We start from the raw sequence: 22,991 nt of genomic DNA, 5'->3' as shown, positions 1-22,991 counted from the left end.
AAAGGCCTGAAATACTTGTTTACCATTGAAAACAACAACACAATTCCATCTACAAATGTAATGACAGTAATGAACTACCATTACGATTAACCATATGATCTTTACTGGAGAGCTACTTTACAAGCACAACACTTTTCAGTATCATTTTAATTAAAAAATAAAAATGGAGGCATTGTTGAGTGTTTTAGCTGAGTGACTTCCATGAAAAAATAAAAACCACAGATGTGCTGTGAAAAGAATTAAGAACCAAAAGAATAAGTATTTCAGAAAAACCCACCTACCTGTGACTATAACCCTGAAGCAGGTTCATACAAGGTACACTAAATGTTCAATCAAATACTGGCAGTTCAGCCAGAGGAGAAAAATCAATCTTTTTAAATTGTTCTTTGGGATCCCATGGCTTGCAGCAAGTTTGGTGCTTTTTGGTACATTGCCTACACTTCAGAAAAAAAATAAATAAATAAAAAATGAAGATACCTAAAGGACCTACAGAAGATGAAATCACTGAGTGACAGTTCAGTGACTGGCAGTCGAGGAAAGGAAGCCCTTCATGTCCCAACTCACAGGATGCAGCATATGACATCTCTTACAAAATCACAGCAAGCTGCAGATCACTGTGGAGCAAGCTAAAGACAAAAAGAGGGCAGTAGGTCAGACTTAATTTATGTGGAAGAAGAAGAGCAGCTAAGAGCGTCAACCTGTTGAGTAATGTAAGTGCTACACTCCCTGTCAAGACGTTTTACTTATATTAGTTGAAATTTGCAATAAGCCTATGAAAACTAGGAAGTAGAGAAAAGTGGAACAATGAATAGTCTTGAATAATGTTCACAATCAAGTTTCCCCAAAGTTTAAAAGACTGCGTTCCCTTTGATCCAAAGTAAATATGACAATAGTAAAGAATTTGCGTCAAAAGCTACCTCACAAGGACTGGGGACAGAACACTTACACATAGAAAACTCCAGCAGTACACAAACTGAGAAAACTAACACCCATGCAGCTACATTATGCTTAGCACAAAAGCCAGAGACATCCCCCAGCCAAAACACCATTAGTATGTACGCAGCTGCACTGCAGCAGTTCCACAGATTGTATCCTTGGCAATCCACACTATTATTTTTTTTTCCAGTGCCAAGATGTTAACACGTGATTTTGAAGATACAAATATATAACTTTAGTGTTTAATATATTTGAGGGAAATTCCTGTCAGAGATATTCAGTCAATCAAATTTCTAGAAAGACCAAATACAAAAGAAGAAAGCTATGGACAAGTATATTTGCTGTTAAATATATATATATATATATATATATAACACCAGCTGACAATTGAAAATAAGCTAGGAGAAGAACAGAATAAACAAAGCTTGAGGCAAACAATCTCTGAAGAGAACAACGATGTGATAAATATAAACAATGTACTTCTGGCAAACCAGACACTTCAAATGTCAGAAGAGGACTGAGTAGAGACTGGACTAAGGAGAAAAAGAGAAACCTCAATGAAAATTTGTTCAAATATTCTGGGAGACAACTACAACTAACCTGGTTAAACCCAGAATAAACCAGTGACTGGTTTATTCTGATTTAGATGGCAGATTAAATTAATTCAACAGGTGAACCCTCTGCTCCTTTTTCATATTACCATCACAGGGTGCATTCTGACCATTGGCCAATTCCAAAATTTACAACTATTAAAACTGCCGTTTTATCTATCAAGTCACTTTATGTCACTGTACTGGGTTTTTTCTTCAAAGTTACATCATAGGGCAACCGTTTTATATTAAGCATAAATAATGATGCAAATAATGAGGACTTTTTCTTTGCTACCATTTGATGTCTTATTCAGAAAACCCACACACATTCTAAAATAATTTAATACTTTAAAAACACTGTAGTTCCTCCCCCTTTGACTTTTTATTTAATTTAAAAGTCTACATCCTATGTTTCAATTTTTCTTCACTTGAGCAGAGAAATTAACATTAAAAGCTCCTATTACTAACATAACATCCAGGAACATAGATGCGAAACACTTAAAATGTTTAATCCAAGACCAATTGCAAACATTAATACTAGGATGACAGGACTTGCCTTCTTCATATCTCTGTCCTGGATTACTGACTGCTCCGTCTCTAGTGGTGCTTGTGAAAGGACGAAAACTGCCTATGTTTTTTTCCGCAATTAGAGAGATTATAACAGAAATTCTAGCAACTAGTCTTAAACTGAATAGCCTATCAGAGATTTGGTCTGAATTACACTAAAAATAATGATAGATGGTGGAAAGTAAAGAAATAATCAGTGCATTTAGACAATCTAACAACAGAAAAAGCAAATTTTATTATGTGCTTGTATTATTATATTCATGTAACTCAATTGGAAGCTTATTATATACATAATTTCTTCTGCCCCGTGTCTAGAAATTAGTTGATTCCTGACCTTCAGGGACAAAGAAACAAGAAGGTAATGACTGAATGTTCAATTGGTCACAGAAAAGGGAACAGTAGTTTCCATCCATGATTAGTAATTTATTTTAGGAAAAAAAAAAAAAAAAAAAGAAATAAAAAAAGCATATGGAGAATTAGTCTCATTCTGTGGCATTAATCACTTTCAATAAGCATATCATTGCAAAACATTGAATTTTCAGCAGTTTCTCACTTAACAAGAGGCATTTTAGCTTTGCGGCTTCTTACCATCCAACATTTCCTGTATTTTTAAGCTCCTAGTTATTACACAGCTCATTGACTGATGCGCTATTCAAAGCCTTACCTGCAAATGCTAAGTGAGAATTGAAACTACTCCCATTTCATGAGTGGTTGGATGATTATTTGAGATCATCTCCGCTTGAAGAAAAGCCTACACACTACTCACAGAAGAACTGTTTTCCCCATGACTAGATGCATGTAATTTCATCATGAGCAACACTGATACAAAACAGAGACAAATAACAGGCAAGTTAGCAAACCTCTTAGTGCATTAACTTCCTCACTCTCTTTCTGAGGGATCATAATCCAGCCATGGAAGAAAACAGTTTGAGAATTTACTTTTTCTTCTGCAGTTGAAAAGCAATTTGCTGATATGGGGACCAGCTAAGCTCTGTAACTCTCTCCTTTAAACGCACCGGTTCAGTATAGTATCCTAACACTTACAGTAGCTATCTACCAGGTCAGCCAAAGAATACTGTTAAACTAATCAGAGCTCTACCAGAGAAATCTATGAGAACACCAAAAATGATTTGTGGATCCTATTGTAGCTCTTCCCTAAAAGACAGCTTGTAGAATACTAATGTTACTCTGCATGAAGGATTAATACTGTCACTGGAAATGGTTGTTTTACGTATGATATGGAATATAATGACCTTTGACTGAAAACAGTGTAATGGGGTAGTTAAGATTTAAAAAAATGACCTAAGATTCTGGAGAGGGATATAAGAATGGGGTAAGTAAGAAAAGACATCCATTTTCTGTCAACTGAAACATCTTGTTGAAGTTTCCTTCTTCCTCTCATCCCCAAAGGGAATTTTTAAGATCAAAAATAGAATTTTGGGTCACAAACAGAAAAAGGAGAAAAAGGGCAAGTACTCTCTTAATTAGCTCTACTTAAAACAATGCATAGGATCAAGCACCTGAATCATGCTGAGGAGAAAGTGACTTTGATTTTCCCTTTTATATAAGGCACTCTAACATATTCCTCTGTCCCTCCTCCCACTTATTTTCTCTACTGTCCTTCTCCCCAACCTTCAACACCCTCTTGCCTTTTTTCCTTATCCCTATGATATTTCTCAAGGACTGTTTTCCCTCACTTATAAAGAATGAAACCAATGTCAAAAAAAAACATGAAGTTTTCTGTCAAACATAATTCATGTTTTTTTCAGCAGCCCTTAGGAAAGCTATACTCATTTGCAGCTGTATTGTAATCATCCATTATGACCTTGAGTAAAATATTCAATCCCTCTCCACTCATCACTTTCACTGTATGTGAAAAGATGGAAGAAAGTTTTTCATCTCTCTCAATTTTATACCTTAGTTGTGAGGTTTGGGGGCCAAGGATCAGCACTTACAATACAGCTGTGCAATGTCTAGAATAGTAATCTGGATGTCCCAGAAGGTATTGCAGACATGAATGCAATGCAGATAAATGCAGATGATGATCTGCAGTACAAACTAGTTCTTATTTACAGTTGCTGAAGAGTTCTATCATGAAGGTGTTCACAGAGTTACTAAACATATGGCAATGTCTTAATACCTTCTTATGAATACAGGAGTACTAACAGGCTTTTGGAACACTAAACAAAGTAACCTCAAATTAGATACCCTGTATATTACAGCAATCAAAGTAATTGATAAGAAGCCCATGTAGATCAAATCCATCAAAACTACCGACAAATTCAGACCAGTATAGATGGAGCACCCCAACTGCTCTAACTTGACTCTCAGCATCTTCAGTCCTCCCTTTGTCTCTAGCATATGACACACTAGAGGAAATGATTTCAGGGGATTTCAGAAAAAAACATTAATACACAATCAGATTGTGAGTCTTTTACATATGCAGACATAAGTTGTAAGGGTCTGATTTATACAAAGTGATTATACATATGATTTATATCCAATTGATAACCACATACATTCAAAATCAGGATCCTCAGCTTTGTACTCATACTATGTTGCAAATCAACTGGCAAAAACTTTTGCCCTTTCCTTTGCATTCCAAAGGATCAATGTTGTGATATCCAAGAGCACGTGCTTTTTCAAATGCGGACAGAGAGTAAACTAAGTCTTATAGTAAGCAGTTAAAAGAAACAAAAGCCAACAAAAAACCTCCATACTATGAGGAAAAAAGAAATAAAAAGTAAATAATAACACACAAAAACCACTTAATTCTGAAGAGAAGTCCACCTTAAAAAAAAATAAAAAAATAAAAAAAATCAGTACATTTAAAGCCTGATGAAACACCAGTGCACAGACCAAAACAAGAGTCTGTCCTTAGAGAAACACAAGGCCTTCGTGCCTACCTAATGTTATTGCAAACAAAGGACTGGCTGATACTAAAAAGCCCTCAAAGGAGCTCAAGTCACTCCAATTTATGCTTCCTCCTGAAGGGAAATGTCAAGTCCCAGACTAGAATTACACCATTGTGACAGTTAAAATGCAACTCCAGAAAAATGCTAACGCATTTCAGACTTCATAAAACAATTTCCTGCATCAAATATTTCTCTTCTGTTGCTGTTACACATGGTAGAACACAACAAAGCAAACACAGGAGTGCTCTTAAAATAGCCATGCTTTTTTTTTTTCTCCCAGAAGTAACAGCAGGCCTGTAAGATGTGCTTGGAAATCTATTTTTTTAATTTATATTTATACAATTTATTTATTTACAGAAATACTTATTTTTGTCCTTTACCTTAGCGGTCAAGTTGAGTTCTAGCAGGGCTTTGGCTTTTCTAATTTTCTCCCTGCACAGCTTCACTACATATCTGTAATCATCATTAAGTTGCTTGGCCACTCTTCCAGAGACCATAATCTTACCTTTTGCTCTAGAGTTCCAGCCAAACGTCTCTGTTCAGACAGTCCAGCCTCCTTGCCCATCATCTCATGTTCCATGTCTTATGGATGGTCAGCTCCTGCACCCTTAAAATAACTTCCTCAAAGTATTCCATCCTTCCTAGGCTCCCACCCTCTCCAAAACTACCTCCCAAGGGAGGCTCTCAACCATGGTCCTAAAGAGGCTAAAGTCTCCCTCCATGGTTCAACAAGGAGAAATCTAGCATCTCATGATCACTATGCCCCAGATTAACTGATAACATATTCCCTCTATCGCCTTATACGATGCTTGACAGTTTGAAATAAAAGATCATAAACATATGTTGCTACAGTAAGAACCAGCCACTTGCAACCACAGTGAGAAGCAAGGCCACACAGGAACTGAAGAGCTGTTTTCCAATATTAAAAGCTGACTTTTAGATGATTTTTTTTATTATTTTGGGTTTTTTGTTTGTTTCTTTGTTTGTTTTTTTAAGAGGAACAACAGTTTATAATGAATTACAACAAAATGTGACTAAAATTAACCATTTCTCAAAAGGAAAAAGTTTAATGAAATGCACAAAAGGAACAGAGTTAACTGGAAGAACAAAGCAGTCCTTAAATGATCCCATGGAAGCAGGACTTCTTAGCCAGCCTCTATCACAGCTGCAGCTATTGGCAGCAGTTAATCTGCATGGCCTCAAAGCAATTTGCACACTGAAGAGAAAGGTCAGTACACACAAGGAGAAAGGAAACGGACAAGGAAGAAAAACTCAGAAATAGGGTATATTGAGAAAAAGAAACACAGAACATCCCAAGTTGGAAAAGATCCACAAGGATCATAAAGTTTAACTCCTGTAAATGCCATGGTAAAAGAGAATACAAGCACTGATATTGTGCAAGACAAATACAAAGAGTAACCCATAGAAAACAGAAATGGTGAATGAGACCATAAACATGTCTGGTTAAAGATGTAAAGATAACCCAAGGAGGAATAATTTTAAAAGACAAAGTGCACACACAGGCATTCAATCCATTTACTAGGATTTCTCAAGTCACATTTTCCAACAGATTCCAGAATAGATTTCATTTTGTAAAGAAGACAAGCAACAGTTAAAATGATTTCTATCTTGATAGCTCCTAGAGTTTTGAGAAGATTTTGTTACTATTGCTAGCTTTTAAGAAATTATAGTTTATTTAGGGCAGTCAGTTGGTATAAGGCAACCTCTAAGAGCTGGCAGTATTGCCACCTAAGCAGATGGCATGATTTTAATAAGAAGCGTATCTGCCCCTGGACAGCAGACTCAGAAGCCCTGCACGGAACCTCAGACCTGGGCCAGAGCTCCTGCCTGCATGTTTGGAGACGACAAAGCACTGACTGTCCCTTCAGAAACCCATTGCTGCATGGGAAGGAAACCTATGTGCGCCAAACAGAAGGTATGGTAGCACACACTGATACCCTTCTGTTTCATCACAGGATTAGGTTTACAGTCTCTACCCATCATCAATCCCAGTAATTCAAAAACAACTCACTTCATCCATCCATGTGTGAACCCCCTGTATTTGAAAACATCTTAATTTAAAACTCAAAGTTTTCCATGTATTTAGGTTTACATAATTACAGAGGCCAAATAAAATGGGATAAACTGTTACCAAACACAAGGGGAAGCCTAGAACAAGTGCTGTGAATCACAGCATAGCACTGCTTAGCTTTGCAATTCCAAATAACCATAGCTGGTATGCTCAGTACTACGGACCTTCAGGATTCAGCCCTATAGTAGCTGTCAGGGTGAGTTAGATCAACTGAACAATAACTTTGAAGTATAATCTAGTAAGCCTATTCCTGCAGGCTGCATAAGATTTTGCGATCACTGCTATTTCACTGACTGTAAAAAGATACAGACACAACACAAAAAGACTGTCATATTGATCTTTGTCTTGATGCTCTCGTTTGTTACTTAACAGCATAACACTACAGCTATTCACACCAATTTTCTAACTTCGAGGTTTAAAATGTACATTTTTCATGCTCTGTATGAATAACCCAGATGTTTACAAGGCTACTTGTTTATCAGCTTTCCTTTGAAGTTCTACTTCCTGTTTCTAGCAGGAAAAAAAGTAAGTCAGCATATATTACATGCCTCTAAAGAGTGATAAAAACATACTTTCTTCATCTGTGTTACCCTAAAAAGAACTTCCATTCTTTACTTCAGTAATCCAGGAAAAAAGGGAAAGATGCAACCTGAGTACTTTACTGCCGTCACATACTTTCCCCTTAAGAGAACCAGAGCACAATGTGGATTAATCACTTCCTACATAAAGACTGCAAAGAAATTAACAAGGCAATATTATTTTATCAGGTTACCAGAAGTAAAACATCATCCCTAAACACAGTTCAACTTCGTGTTGTCCAGCCAACTCTTTCAGCAAGTATTTTGAATGAAACAAACTTTGCCCGAAGGATCACAAGAAGCACATATTGTGGATGTTCCCCATGCTGTAACATGATGGAAAGTACAGCAATAATAGTAGGATGGCAAAGTCCTAGGCTGCAGAAAATGAAAACAAGCCCAAATACAGCAGCCATAGACACAGAAATGAAGTAAGTAAATTTTCTTCCCCTGAAAGACCTCAGAATCTCCAACAGGGGATACCCTCATTTCCACTACCAACCCTAAATGAGGTCTAGGAAGGGGTGGATCCTGGCTTCACCCTTTCTGGCCACTCAGGTTCACGGCATGCACCTGAGCTCCCTGGCCCTGCCTTCCCACCAGGTGATCAATCACTGCTTCAGACTGTGACTTAGCATTTCTACTACAACGATCCTTCATAGAAAACACTGTCAACAATATTGTAATCTTTATATCCAATGCCTGTTAATTTAAGTGTCCATGAATGCAGCTGCCACGGAAGTGAAATTAAATCTCTATTCACATAGCACTGTTCATGAACATGTGGGAAAACTCCCAGTTTAAAGTCTCTACTCTGTATTTAATCTAGAAACAATGATGCCACCAGAGCCACTGGGAAAACAAATACCACATAGCTCATGGTCAACACAGCTCAAAATGAAGTGTTAACTTTTCCCACCTACAGTATACAGCATAGAATACCAATAAGAACTCCAGGATAATAATGAACTTATTCAAAAAACAAAGAAAACAAACAAACAAAAAAAAACAACCAACAAATCACGCCGCAATCCCTCCTGAAAGTGGTGAAGACTATATATATATATGTATATATATATAAGTCTATAGTCTTATATATATATAAACAGTTACTGTATCAGGATGAAAAGCACAGATCTACCAGAACAAGAGAAAATTAGGAACTTCACTCTAATGAGAAACAGAGATTTGTACCTCCAGGAGCAAGAAGCATGATCATATAACTTCTTACTTCTCTTCACACACTATCAAAATACCCTTCCTACCCTGGCTTACACTGTGTTCCATACAGAGATAGCAAAATCTGCTCCTCTTTCCCACCAACCTTTGAGTGTCCAGAGTCTTCTGCATCTTCTTGTACCACCAAGCTATTCCACCAGCAAGGTGGGAAACCTGCACAGCATCCAGAGCACCACAAAAACCTGAGAGTTTAAATGCACCACAGCTGAGAAAGTACGGTGGCTACAAATGCCACCCCCTTTCTGTCACAGGTGTGTTCAGTCATCCAGGATTGGAGAGGAACCATTTTAGTTGAGACCTTCAGTTTGAAGCTTCTTAAACAGCTGCTTTCTATACTTCAGGCCACCACTGTGTCTGAACCAAGTAACTAGTAGAATTATTTCCACAGTCTTTTTAAACAGTCCTGCAGCAATGACACTAGTTTTGGTGAGCTGTTTGAAGTGCTACGAGTACAAAAAAATAAACCTTCAGAATTAGGTTGATGTTGAAATATTTCACCTACGTGAACAGAGAGAAATGCACAGTGGCCTTTTTTTTTTCCCCCCCTAATACCTCTGGATTTTTAAGGCAATTGCAACGTGGTTTGGAAAATGGCTTCTAAATGCTGCAACACCCACATCTCCAGAAGTCATGTAATAACAAAATACTGCAAAGACTGACCAAAGCACATTCCTGAAGTAGAATATAAAGCCAGAAAGATGAGCACAGGAAACCACAATTCTGTGCACCAGAAAATGGAAATTAAGGCTAGCAGTCACAATACTTGTTGAACTGCTGTATTGATGAGTCCATAAAGAACCAGAAACAACTCTATACAGAAAACAAAAAATCCTACAGTGAAGCAAGACATTGTTAGCATTTCTAGGACAAAACCAGAAGGAAAAGCAGATGTGCCATGACAATGGAGGCACTTCAGCATACTGGAGTATAATGGAAGTATATACTTATTGTGAACGACTGAGTCATGATTTAATATAAGCCACACTTTCAACTACAAACACCAACTAATTGCAACAGAACTTAACAGTCTACAGAAACATAAGAGCTTCTAAAAGTTGTTTGGGTGTTTATGAACATACTCTTTCCTCACGAGACTGAGGAAATGATTCAGATTTCCAAGTACATCTGAGGCACCCTCATAGATTGTCAGATATGCCATAGGACTTAAAGTATGCACGCTTCTGAAGCCTGAGGTCACTTAGGATAACATGAGTGTAACAAACCGTGTTTCAACATGTATTAACTACAAGTGAATTTAAAGTGTCTGCACAAACAGAGACACGAAGAACATATCACATTGAGTAATCACAATGAGATAGATAAGCTCAAAGAAGCATTAAGTGCTCCATTCGCTAAAAATTCAGTGTTTGAAGCTCACAGATGCTTACTTCTATACTGGAACCTCATTATCAAGTTCTATAAAGTCAAGACAAAACCCATTTTCCTACAGAAGAAAAACGTTTAAGAAAATAAAGAAAATTTCAAATTTTCAAAGACATTACTACAGAGTAACATTCATAATCAGATCTAAACAAAGAAAATGAGCAAACGTTATGTTTTGCCTCTTCAGCTGTACAAGCGGTGACAAAACCTTTACCTTTTAGCTTAGCTAGTAGTACCATTTTATTATGTATATTAGTTCAATCTTCCACACTCATACATAAAATGACATGATAGGAATTCTGGATCTGTTTTTACTCCCAGTATCACTAGCAGAAGTTTGACCATTTATTTGACTGAGCAAAAATAATCTGATATTATCACTCTAGGTTCCCAAACTACTGGATCAGGTTTACTGAACAAACTGGCTAACCTAATTATCCTATAGAAGTACTGAGGGACTTTTCAGTCACTCTTACCAGAATTTCAACATAACCCACTTTCTTCAGATGAAAGCTTCTGAAAGTTGGGTAGCTGTATGGTTATGAATGAAATTAGAAATCTATACTGCAATTTATAGTGTACGGTGACTCAGTTCTCATCTACATCCCAAGTTCTCAAATCTATCTGGTTCTGATGTGTAATGAAATTATGTAACTTTCAAGTGTTCATTTAAAAAGACTTGAAATGTTTAAGCTATATATGTATCTGGCTAACTAACATTTGTTGACTGAGCAATTATTTAAGCCAGCATATACATAAAAACAGATTTTTTCTAAGTTTTGTTTTCCTCTATGCTTGATCATAATGCAAACAAAGAGCAAGAAATTGTCCTTGTGCTCTCAAAATCCAGAAGTTACTTTTCCCTCTTTCTACATAAGGACAGAAGCGAAATTACTAAGATTATTTTTTCTGTGCTAAAAAAAGAAATGAGAGAAGCAGGAAAAAGATAGAAAAGCCGAGACTATGCCAAACCAAAACAGGCCAGTGTTAAGAGGAATCAGCTACATGAAAGACAAAGAGTGAAATTCAGGCCCTGCTATGGACAGCATGTGAAATAAAGGCTTAAATCCAGGATGGTTCTGCTTGCCACCACTGTGATTCTGTTGTGGATCAAGGCAGCTCCTGCTACAAGTGACAATGCTGTAGCTTATGTAAGAAGGAGCTTGGGGTACACTAACTAAGCAAATTGTTTATTCTGCTTTACAGATACAGCCAGAACACACTCTGTGATAGCACAAGGCACAACCATGCAGGAAAGGTTTGCTGCTTGCAGGTCCCCACATCCGTGCCAAGAATCCCTGGGAAACTGCACTAGCAAAGTGGTTTTGAATTTGCTACATTCATCTGAGCAAAAAAACAAGAATAAAGATCAGTATTATGGCCTGGAAGCCATTTTGTAAGAAATAACTAATACTACACAAGGAGCACTGAGTGTAAGTAGACTCTTAACATCCTCAATTTCTAATAGAGGAACCATTCATTGGGTTGAGTTCACAGCACCGTTGCTGACATGACCTCTGAAAGCAGCCTTCCCACATGAATTATGAGGAAAATTCCACATTACCTATCACATTGCTGTTTAGATTATCTGTCACACTGAGTGCTTATGGTATTCTGTCAATTGCCATCCTCTATGCGTGTAAAAGAAAACCAAGCTCACACAACTTACAGGAAGCAGAGGCATCTTTCCCGCTCCAAATGAAGCTTTGAACTTGTAAAAGCACACAAACTGTGAACAAATTACAGCCTTAACCAATGTGGCATAAAATCAAATGCAGCATTAAGTATCTGGAATTGAACTTGCTATGCTATCCCACCTCTAGACAGTTCAAGCATGTGCACACTTACCAACTTGGTACATAATACAAAATGAGCCACTGTTTCTTACTAAGCTCAGTTGTGTGAGTACGTGTTTAGGAGTCAGGGCCAATGTGAACACTTCACAGAGTTTAATCTTATCCTTTTCTTATTAATCAAAGAAGTCATTCTGCAAAAAGCTGCCCATTCCAAGCCACAAACACAAGAGTATTCAGTTCCTCTGTCAGCAATGAAAAGTGCAAGTCCATGTGCCTTCTTCACTTAAGTAATGAAAATAGTATTCTGACGTGCAATAGAGCCCAACAAATCATTCAGGGACTGGCTGCTGCAACTGGTAATTCAGTTACAGCACCCATCACCTCAAGCATACAAAGCAATCACACACCCATTTAACTTAATGAATACAGACCAGAATATCCTTATCAGATATTGAATAAAAGAGGAGAATAGAGTTGAAATAACACACTTCTTGTACCCAGTTCTGTCACCTTTAGTTCCGCTGCTTGTAACATTTAAACTCCAAAAAGATGCTATTAATTTTTAGGACAGGTATGTGAAAAGGGAGGAGACAGCAGTAGCCAAAGCTGAACCTCACCTCTTTGCGGAATAATAAGCACCTATTTCTTATAAAAATTTTAAATTTCTCATGAAATGGCTAACTGTAACTAAATGCATTAAATATAAATGAAAGCAAATTTAGGACAGAAATACTCATTTTCTATATTTGTCTCCCCAGTGAGAGGGAAAAAAAAAAATGTAATCTCCCCATAACCTCCCTGATTTGAGCACCTTTCTTAAAACAATAAAAAATTAAGATAAGTAAATTACAGAATTATTTCTCAAGACATCTATACCACCTCGTAACTACATTAGCCAAGCAGAACAAAAACCAATAAAGAAAGCCTACAGTTCTTAAGCACAGTTACCAATTTAAGTCTGCTTTTACTCCTTTCTGCTTATCTATTTCAAAATATGCACTCACAGTGTTTGTCTGATGCTTTTTCTCACTCCTTATTGTTTATCAGCAAAGAATTCATTATCAAAAGAACTTCATGATTTAAATCAAGGCTCTTGTCCAGTTTTAATAGGTTACATCTAATGTGTACTTGTAGCAAACATAGGTTTATCAATAAAGAAAACTGTAAAGATTTCAGCAGGAAACAGTAACGATGCTATACAAACCTACCTGTTTCTTATGAAAACATACAGAAATCTATAGTGCAAAAGGAATTAACCCTTCAACTGTAGTCTTCTAGAAGCTCATCACTGTATGCGTGTTCCGATAAGTGCAACGAACAGCTAAAAGACTACAGAAAAACCCTCTTCATCCCAGAAATGAATGTTCCAGTTAACTGTTACATGAGAAGCCCATTCATATACACATAAATATAGTCTGATACATCCAACTAAAATGTGCATGTAGTTAGGCATCTTTTCAACATTATTTTCAGTCTGACCTGGTATCCTTTGCCTTCAGCTCCAGGGATATTAGTTCCAGAACATAGGCGTGATTCTCCAATACAAAATACTAGCAATTCATGCACTCAATTCACTTACAGGGGTGAAAACTGACTTAAAATGATAAATCTTCTTTAATAGTAAGAGCTTTGAGACAATCCTCTTCAGAAAATGGGCAACTGAGTCCTCCTTTTTCTTTAACTTGCATCCAAAACAAACTATTTTTCAGTGCATACATAAAATTACACATGTACATGTATTTGTGTATATATGTTTATAGAGACATACATACAGACATACATTTATGGTTGCTATGGGTTAATTCCTCCTTTTGGTTCCAAAATATTAATACAAACAGAATATACTAGAAATTCATTAATTTATAATTACCTTTTCCTAAAGCAAATATGCTTTTTTGTCAACATAGAATCATAACAATTTAAGTATTCTTCCAATGAAGGAGCCTCATACATTAATTTTTACAGAATATCTTTATTTTCTATGTAGCTAATAGAATAGCTGCCTGTTTAAATGTGTTTTCAATATAGCAACATATTCCCAGTTATTATGCACTTCCCTAGTAAATATCAACTGTTAAAACTTGTCTTAATCATCAACAATACTTTAAGAACATGAAGACTGAAAAAGAGCTGAAGAAATCAGCAGTAACTAGTATTACTTCATGCACTGGCCCTAGGTTTAGTATGCATAACACACACTGGGTAGTAACAAAGTCTTTGCACGTATAAGAGTTAAGTACACCCTCACTACATGGATGTTCAATTGTCCCATAAAAGCTAGTGTAAATTAAAGCTTTTATTAGCATAAAAGCATGTATAAACATAAGAATATATTGAAGAAGTTGACTGATATATTGGTTGATTTAAGAGTTTGGTTGGAATTGATATACAGCTCACAAATTACTATTGAATATAATTCACCTCAATGTTTATAAAGATAAAATAGATGCTCATACTATTTTCAAAACCTCATGGTAATTTTTCATTTTAGATATACAGGTGGCTTCAACACAATTATCACACAATAAAAATATGAGAAATGAGCAGCCAAGCCAGAGCTTTTCACAGTTTTACATGAAGACTCTCTGTGAGCCAGGAGCAAGGAGACCTAGTAGGGACAGCATGGTCATGCAACAAACACCCCAGTTTTCTTTAGACAGAACTCTCATGAATGGAAGAATGCTCAAGGTTTGCTACAGAGCTTGATTTTTACAGGAAAAATGCTTTAAATAAAGGACCAAAAGCATTACAGTTCCTATTCCAAGCTACAACCTGCTTTAAAGATAATATTTTATTACAGAAGTCCGTGTGATCTTGTCCATTTTAATTACAAGGGCAAGGGGGTATAGAAACTTCACGAGTACTCACTAAGCCCGATAAATGTTTTACAGTGAAAAGAAAATGAGAAGAACCAGGAACGTGAATGAACTGAAACATAAACAGCTAATAAATTCCTTCTCTCCTTCAAAGTCAGTTTTAATCACCCATTCCAAAATACACCTGGGCTCAGTAATTTCAATTCAAATAAATACATCCAAACTCGTTCCATCGTTAACAACCACAGGATATATTTTTGGCTTATTCTTTAACTACCTTGCAAGCAAGACCCTGCATGCTATTCCTTTAAGGATGCTATCTCTAGCATTATATTCCAAAATGGCTGGGAAAACCTTTGTAAGGTCTCACAAGTTGCAACGTGCTAGATATTCATACATTTTGAAAGCTGCTCAAGATATAACAGAAGGGTCTAAGGTTTATGCATGAATCAGCATCCCCTTGTCACAATGTCATGGTGCAGTGATCCCTGCAGAGCTGTAAGACTTGATTTAAAACAGAAAAACTGCACGGGCTCTTGAGCCAGCAGAATGAAACATCTCAGATCATTCATACATTACCTCTGTGAAACCACTATATAAAAACTCTATTAGGGTTATGAAGGTTTTATAGTAGTCCACAGGAGACTTTTCTTTAGGTGACTCCAATATCCTTTCAGTCTAAAAATACATGCATGCGTAATACAACTATCCCCATTCAGTTTGAATGGTTTAAGAGGAAAGGATTTCATCTTTACTAGGTTTATTCTTTTGATAAAATTAACAATTTTTTTAAATGAAAATCTGATGCTGCTGATCGTCAGCACTTCTCCAGTTAGCTTAGACTCAATTACACTTAGCTGAAGGACAATAAAGTCCAATTTTTGGACATCACCCAGTTCCCCATGAATTACCTGCAGTGCCTGCGTACACTCAGCCCCAGCTGGCACAAGCCAAGGAGGTTCTGACAGAGTGAACTGCCTTGCTAACATGTGCTTCTGTTACCCAGCTTGTCACCTTCTGAATCACTGTGAGTTCTCCAAGAGGGGTAAGTGCAACCCATTGCTCTGGAAGAATGTAATTACGGTCACAGCAGTGAACAGCTCTTCTAATTGTGCCATCAGCCTGCAGAAAGATGCAACCCTCCCTCAAAAACATGAAACCTCCTGATGCTCCTGCCCTATGAGGTGTCAAACTGCTATTAGATGATAACAGTTTGACACCTGATGACCTGTCAGCACAGCCTTGCGACAGACTCACAATGACCGCTTTATTGTGCAATGTACAGCAACGTATCCACTACAGCACTGAGAAGCAGAGCATCTGTCCTCCTCTGCCACGCTTCTGGGTACCCTTCAGCAACTGAGTGGTCTTACACAGGTGCAAACATCCCTTAGCTGTTTACAAGCTCTGCCCCATCTTTTATGCAAGCTTAGAAACCCAATCCAAAAGCAATCCCAGCAACACAACTCACTCATCTACAAACTCTTTGCTCCATAGATGAGCTAATACTACAAAGCCGGAAGCCTCCTTTGGATAGCTGCACGGTCCCTTTCCTTTCCCTCGTTTATTCCCAGGCAGAGGGCAGCGTGAGATCTCCCTGGGCAGGCAGAGGGGGGTGGTGGGGCCCCGGGTGGCCGGCCGCCGGCTGCCACCTGCTGGCCGCGGGCCCAGCCTCGTGGGGGCACGGAGCGGGGAGGGGCTGCACCGGCACCGCACCGGCACCGCACGGCAGCTCTCATCGCGTTCCTTCGGGCAGAAAGAGGGCACTGCCTCTGCCAATGTGTAAACCTGCTGCTGCTTAAGGAAAAATCACTCGCTGGAGTGAGAGATATCGAGGCACACACAGAGGTGTTCTCACTTCACGTTATCATGCGTTTCTGTGCCTTTCTTCACGCTCACAGTGCTCAGATGCCGCTGTGCTGGGTTTGGGGGTTGGCTCCTCACACACTACTCTTGAAATAACAATTGGCCACTTTCTCAGCGTGTTAAACAGTAACAACTCCAAGAGAAGAGACAGATGAGAGAAATAAAATGGAGCCTCCTTAACCATTTGTGCACGCAGCGCTCAGAAAATTCATCAATGCTGTATTTCGCTTGGTGCCTTTCCCTCCAACCACACCTTTCTTGGAAGGCAACCAAGGGAATGCTGCCATACTTTCAGCATACGGTTCACTTGTCAGCCAAAACCCACAGCCGAGGTAACCTCACTCAGCCACCAGCAGCAGCCTGAGGTGCCTAAAAAGCTCATGCTTGAGCTCTGTGCTCCCCGCGATGGAAGCCTTGAACACAGCTCAAACAGTGGAGAGCCCACACCTCCCTCCTGCCTATAACCAACCCTTCAGCTCCTGGCTGCAGTCTGCACCCAGCAGAGCCACCCACAGAAGGCAGCACAGGTCAGGAACTGAGCAGGTGCATGGACACACTGGCGGAAGGAAATACAGCTCCTTAACTTTCTTATGGACTGAACCTTTGACACAGGCATACATGACATGGAGGAGGCAGGACAGAGCTGTCTTTAGTACAAGCAGGAAAACCTTTTCCCATGTTTTACACATTTCACCAATTTCACAGCATTGAAGAATATGCCAGAGCCATCACAGTTACACACAATGCCATCTAGAACACTACATCACACTTCACAGAGTGTCTTAGGGATACACACTGCAAATCCTCCCCACACGCTGCTCAGCTTGCTGGAGCCCCTCACTCAGCGGGTGGCCATAGCCCTGCAGGGGCTGCTGCATGCTTCCATCTTTTGGACGTCAGCTCTGTGTGCTGTACCCTTATATCCCCACGTATGCTCCTTGGGCTGAGCTCCTGCACCACCTACTCCAGCATATGCCGAGACAGCACCTCGCTACCTTCACATTGCTCATCTGGAGGAGCGATAGAACAGCGAAAACGCTCAGGCTGATAACCGACCTCCAGCTTCAGCACCTCGTACGAGGGACAGGGAAACTCGCCCTGGAGAGGCCGGCAAGGAACGAGGTCCTCGCCGACCGCGCTGCTGCTGGAAGCGGGGAAATGCGTTCCGCCTCCGGCCCCGAGAGCGGAAGCCGCACGCCCCCTCTCTCCCTCCTCCCTTCGCCCACCGCCCCCCGGGGCCACGCACGTGCTCCGCGCCCCGCTGCACGCGTGCGGCCGCGCCCGAGGCGGTGCCGGGGCAGAACCCCACCGCTCTCCCGTACCGCTCCGCACCGCGCAGCGCCTCGGTGCCGGGCTGCGACGCGGCGCGGTAAGATGGCTGACGACGCTCCGGCGGGGGCGGCGGGCTCCATCTTAAGGCTCCGCCGGCGCCGGGGGGCGCACGGAGACCCGGCGTCCACCTTCCCCGGGGCCGGGCCGGGCGCTGCCGCAGCTGCAGCCGTAGCCGTTCGGCGCCGGCGGCCCCTCCCGCCCCGGTACTCACAGGCGTTGGTGACGGCGAAGCTGTTGGCGACCTCCAGGTTGTCGATGTGGGGAGTGAGCCTGAACTCGGAGGTGGAGAATTGCACCATGCCCACCCGGAACGCACTGTACTCCTGGTCGGCGCCCCTCGGGAACAGCCCCCCTGCAGGCAAACACACACGTCAGGCGATGGGGCGCCGCGCCGCAGGGCAGGCGGAGGGGCAGGCAGGGCACGGGGCGGGGGGCGCGGAGGGCGGCCGCGGGCACCTACCGATCTGTATGCTGTTGGAATGGGCCCCCCAGATCAGTCCCCACAACACGGGAGCCAGGCAGACAGAAATATGCATAATCTTTTGCATTTCCAGGAAAAGGAGAGCATCCACAAAGCCACAGAAACGGCCCTTCTTTTTGCCTTCCTTTCTTCCTTCTTTCCTCCCTTCCTTCGCCGTCGCCGAATTCGACCCTCCGCACGCCGGTCGAGCGGCCGGCGGCTGCGAGCCGACCCTGTGCGGGGAGGCGAGGCCGAAGCCGGGCACCACGAGCGGGAGACTCCGTTCCCGAGCTGCTACCGCCGCTCTACTCTTCGTCCCAGCTCCGGAAATAAGCGGGGGGCGGGTGGCCGCGTGCCGTCGGCGGCGGCGCCGCTGCGCTCCCACTGCTGAGCGCTCCCGGGCCGGCCCTGCCCTCACACGCGCTCCCTCCGCCGGCGGCGCGCCTGCGCGGGCAGGGACAGTCGCGGGAGCGTGCGCCCTGCAGCACCTCCCCTCCGAGCGCGGGCACGGAGAGGGACGGCCGCGGCCTTCAGCACCCTGGACAGCGGCTCTTATTATTGAATTGTCTTGATTCTCCTTTCCAGAGACAAAGGAAGGTCTCAAAGCTTCAGGCACACAGATGTCTGTATAAGTGCATAACCTGAACACACAGGAAGCAGGCAGTTTGAGGCCCTCTGCCCATCACTAATCTAGTTTCACTTGAGTCATTTCACCCGTAAATTTTGTACCAATTTCAGTCTGCACTACTGTCATTATCTCTCTCTCTCACCTAAGAATGAGATGATCCTGGAAAGGACAAGTGGTACTGCTGTGGTGGCTGGCAGAGAATGGTGACAGAGGAAAGCTTGCATTTGGACAGTCAGGCAATTAAACGTACAGATATTCACATTTAATACATGCTTTGGTGTCATGTTGTCAATCTCCTTTAACAGAAGCGCAGTTCAATCAGAAGCATAAGCTCCTTTCATCCAAGTCTGGGTAAGGAATAGTCCCCTTATGCATACCAAATGAGGTTAAAATACAGCAAAGATCATGGCTGGAATATTGTATTTTAATATTTTATAAGAAAGAAAAAAAAAAACTTTATGCCAACTCACATTCTAGCTGCATAATGAACTTGAGTATCTTTTAAAACATAGCTACAATGGTGCCAGTTGAAATCTACAAAACCCCCACTCTTTGAACTAATTGTCATTATAGCTATGGAAAGGATTTAAAGAACAGCACTATTCCACATGCAGATCAAGACCTTTGTCAGCAATGGAAAGAATAGTTCATGGTGATATATGTTTTATCTGGTTAGGTAGTAAAAATTGATTTAATTATTTCTCCTAGACTGTGTACCAATGCCAAACGGAGTCTGGATCCTGCTGTAGCAGGCACTACATGACAGGCAAACTCACCTGAGTCAAATTGGAGACCTACAGAACATCAGGTAGCAGTTAGGTCATGTGAAAGTGACCAGAATATGAACTTATTTACCAGTTACAGCTGGGTTTATTTTTGTACAGCCTATTTGAGTTAATAATTACCAGGAAGTCACAGGAGATACCACTCTGGTTGTTGATTTACTGTTTCCATTAAATAATAGTGTGTGTGTGTGTGTATACATTATCAATAACATGTATGTGTCCATGCACATGCTTCATAGTCCTGGTTTGTATTGTCACATCAGAACATGCGGAAAAAAATAATGTCAGGTTAGCAGTTATGTGGCCATATGCTGGGGTGCCAGCAAAAAAAAAAAAAAAAAGGGTGCCTTTTGGAGATGAGTAACTCCAAAAGGACAGCATGGGCTAGTGAATCAGAAGGAAAGCAGATTAATCAGAATTTATTAACAAGGAAAAATACTAATGATAAAATAAAGCTTTCTTCAGTAGTCCATTTTTTAAAAGTCCTGTGCTAATTGAAAAGATACAAGTGGGCAATGGAAAAAAAAAAAAAGGAATTTACAGTCAATAATAATTTATGATCATATACTAAGAATAGACATACCCATTAACACTGTATATAAAATAAAAATTAGACCACATTACTGGGAACTATATTCAATAATTTTCTCACAAGAAAAGCAAAAGAATCCAGCAAGGGGTAAGTAAAATCAGATGATATTTTCATATATGTTCCTCTAAATCCAGAATAAAAGCTCATATAAAAATGCATTAGTTCAGAATCTGAACAAAGCATCAACAGGGGAACTGTTAATAATAAGCATCAATCACTTGTTGAAAGGAACATAGCTGTGCAATAACAATGAAAACAAAGACAGATGACAGAAGGCCAGATATCCAATAATAAGATGTCAACCCCCTAAAAAGGCTAAGTACCTAATCCTGATTTCATAGAAGGTCTGGGAGAGATTTACTACCTATTGCAAAGAGTGTGGGATATGATAACGGCTGTATTTGATCTAGTAGATTCCAATTGATGATAGTCTGAATACACAGCAGCAGAGGCTGGTAAGGGAGCTAAAAGGGCTAAACTATGCACTAGTCAAAAACAAATGGGAGTTTATCTGGAACACATTTCCTCTGTGAGTCATCCAGGCACAGACCCGGCTGAGACAGGGGCAGCAGTTCAAGGAAATGTTCATGTTTCAGCAGGTGCACAGAAGACATAGACAGAACCTTGGGGATTACTCAAGAAGGGGAAATTTTAGCTTCAATGTCAGAATTATATAGAGCTCACTCCATATATTTGCCAGTCAGGAATGACTGTGAATTACATACTTCAGTACGCAAAGACAATGTTTTCAGTATGCTTGGCAAGATCTCAGATTAAATGGTTATGGTGGTCCCATCTGGCCTTACCTTTTTAAATTTGTATGCTTGCGATAATTTTCACAGTAAAAATATTTCTTAAAACAATGATTTGAATATGCCATTTTTGCAGGAGGCAAAAATTCTGTACAAACATATGAACCCTTTGACTCCATGACTGGGCAAGAAAATTCTTCCCTACGCAAAAATTATTGGCTATGGATTTCTGAAATCTGAAAAACCTTTGCAAATACCAACAAAAGTTTTGAGTTCCAAATATTTCTTAAATTGCTTAGTCCCATATGTTCATGCTGTATCTCAAGAGTCCTTTTAAAAATAAAAAGTACATCCTGATCTCCCATGCTCATTCTGCTTCCTCTGCTGATTAACAAGTATGTCCTGTTCTCATTAACAGTACATAAACCTGGTGATGATTGGCACTAAGAAACATCTTATGCTAACTCCTATGATGTGATTCTGATAGTGAAAGTAGACATCTCTATCCAGTGGTATAAATAATGTGAAATAATTAGTGATTATCAGGAAACTTAAGTTCCTTTTGCTGTATAGCTTTTGCTGTTACTTGTTTAGCTGAACAAATATGAGGAATTTATACTGAATTGGGATTTAGTATTACTCATTATATTTATGTGAGCTATTTGCATTCTTGCTATTTGCAAGAAATGTTAAATATATTTTGCAGATAAAATCCCATACGTGCAGAGCTATCTATGCGCGTAGAAAATCTGCTACAGATTACTTCAGTCTATTCTAGTGAGATTATAGCAAATTGCATTATCAAGACTCCAGAAAAAAATAAAATAAAAGGAACCCTTTCAGATTCAACTATGCATACAAAACCTATAGTTCTTGTCTGGCAGTGTCTTCTCTTTAGAAGTGCCACAACCTTCCCATTCCTTTCAGTGGGATAAAAAATGTCCATCGCTCCATCTCAGTTCCAGGGAATACATTTCTTATTCTTGTTCTAATTATTTTATGCTTAAATTTCAGCTCTCTTCTTTTTTGCTGCCTTTATCCTTGCCTGGCTTTCCATCTGTTTCTCCAAATCAATGCCATTAGAATCCCTTTTCCTCTCATGTTATTTTGATTTTACCATCAGTATTTCCCATGTGGAGTACAGCTAATTCAAATGTGTTGTATATTTTAGCTTTAGACTGCAACAGTCAGCCTTGATCCTCGCTCTTTTCATCTGCCACCTTTTCCATCTGTTCCATCAGCAGCGCCAGCCTTGACTCTAGCCTTGTTTTTTATTCTCATCACGTTCTTATTCCTTTTTCACGCTGACATCTATGTTTGAAATATGAACCTTACACCCATTCTTCAGGTCAGCTCTTAATCACTGCAACTCCTCTTTAAGCCTTCTATCCATTCTGTCACCTGTGAGAAATGCATCACTCACTATTCATAAAGAAAATCTCTCTGGGGCTGACGAAGATGTAGGATTTCATATACTGATGGACCACGCTCTGCTGAGGTTTGGGAGATTTCAAATAAGCTCTCCATCTGGATTCTCCGAGTTCATAAACCACACACTAAAATGTTTAAAGGAAAATACAAGCTGATAAGAGTGCCACAGTCCACTCTCTACTGACATGCAGGGCACACTTCTGTTACTCATTTTTCTCTCACTTGTGACTTGG

The 22,991-nt window shown here is 40.1% G+C and overlaps 1 protein-coding gene across 8 annotated transcripts in view; it reads right to left on the bottom strand.

Annotated features, from left to right (window-relative positions):
• GRIA2 (glutamate ionotropic receptor AMPA type subunit 2) overlaps window positions 1–19,007 on the bottom strand; it is a 77,313-nt gene extending 58,306 nt beyond the window's left edge. For all 8 annotated transcript variants that reach the window (XR_004306909.2, XM_085546403.1, XM_085546404.1 and 5 more), the window contains exons 1-2: window positions 18,571–19,007; window positions 18,322–18,462 (exon numbers count right to left, since the gene is read on the bottom strand). Coding sequence is in view for 7 of the 8 variants with exons in the window: in XM_085546403.1 (XP_085402529.1) it covers window positions 18,322–18,462; window positions 18,571–18,658 (229 nt within the window). In the remaining variant the exon portion in view is untranslated. The remainder of the gene's footprint in view (window positions 1–18,321; window positions 18,463–18,570) is intronic.
• Window positions 19,008–22,991: the final 3,984 nt, after the last annotated feature.

The sequence above is a fragment of the Coturnix japonica genome, chromosome 4, assembly GCF_054131305.1.
Source record: "Coturnix japonica strain WE chromosome 4, WE-NBRP24, whole genome shotgun sequence".
NCBI classification, from domain to species: Eukaryota; Metazoa; Chordata; class Aves; order Galliformes; family Phasianidae; genus Coturnix; species Coturnix japonica.
Note: the sequence above shows the minus strand (reverse complement) of the source record. Positions and strands in the feature narration are given on the sequence as shown.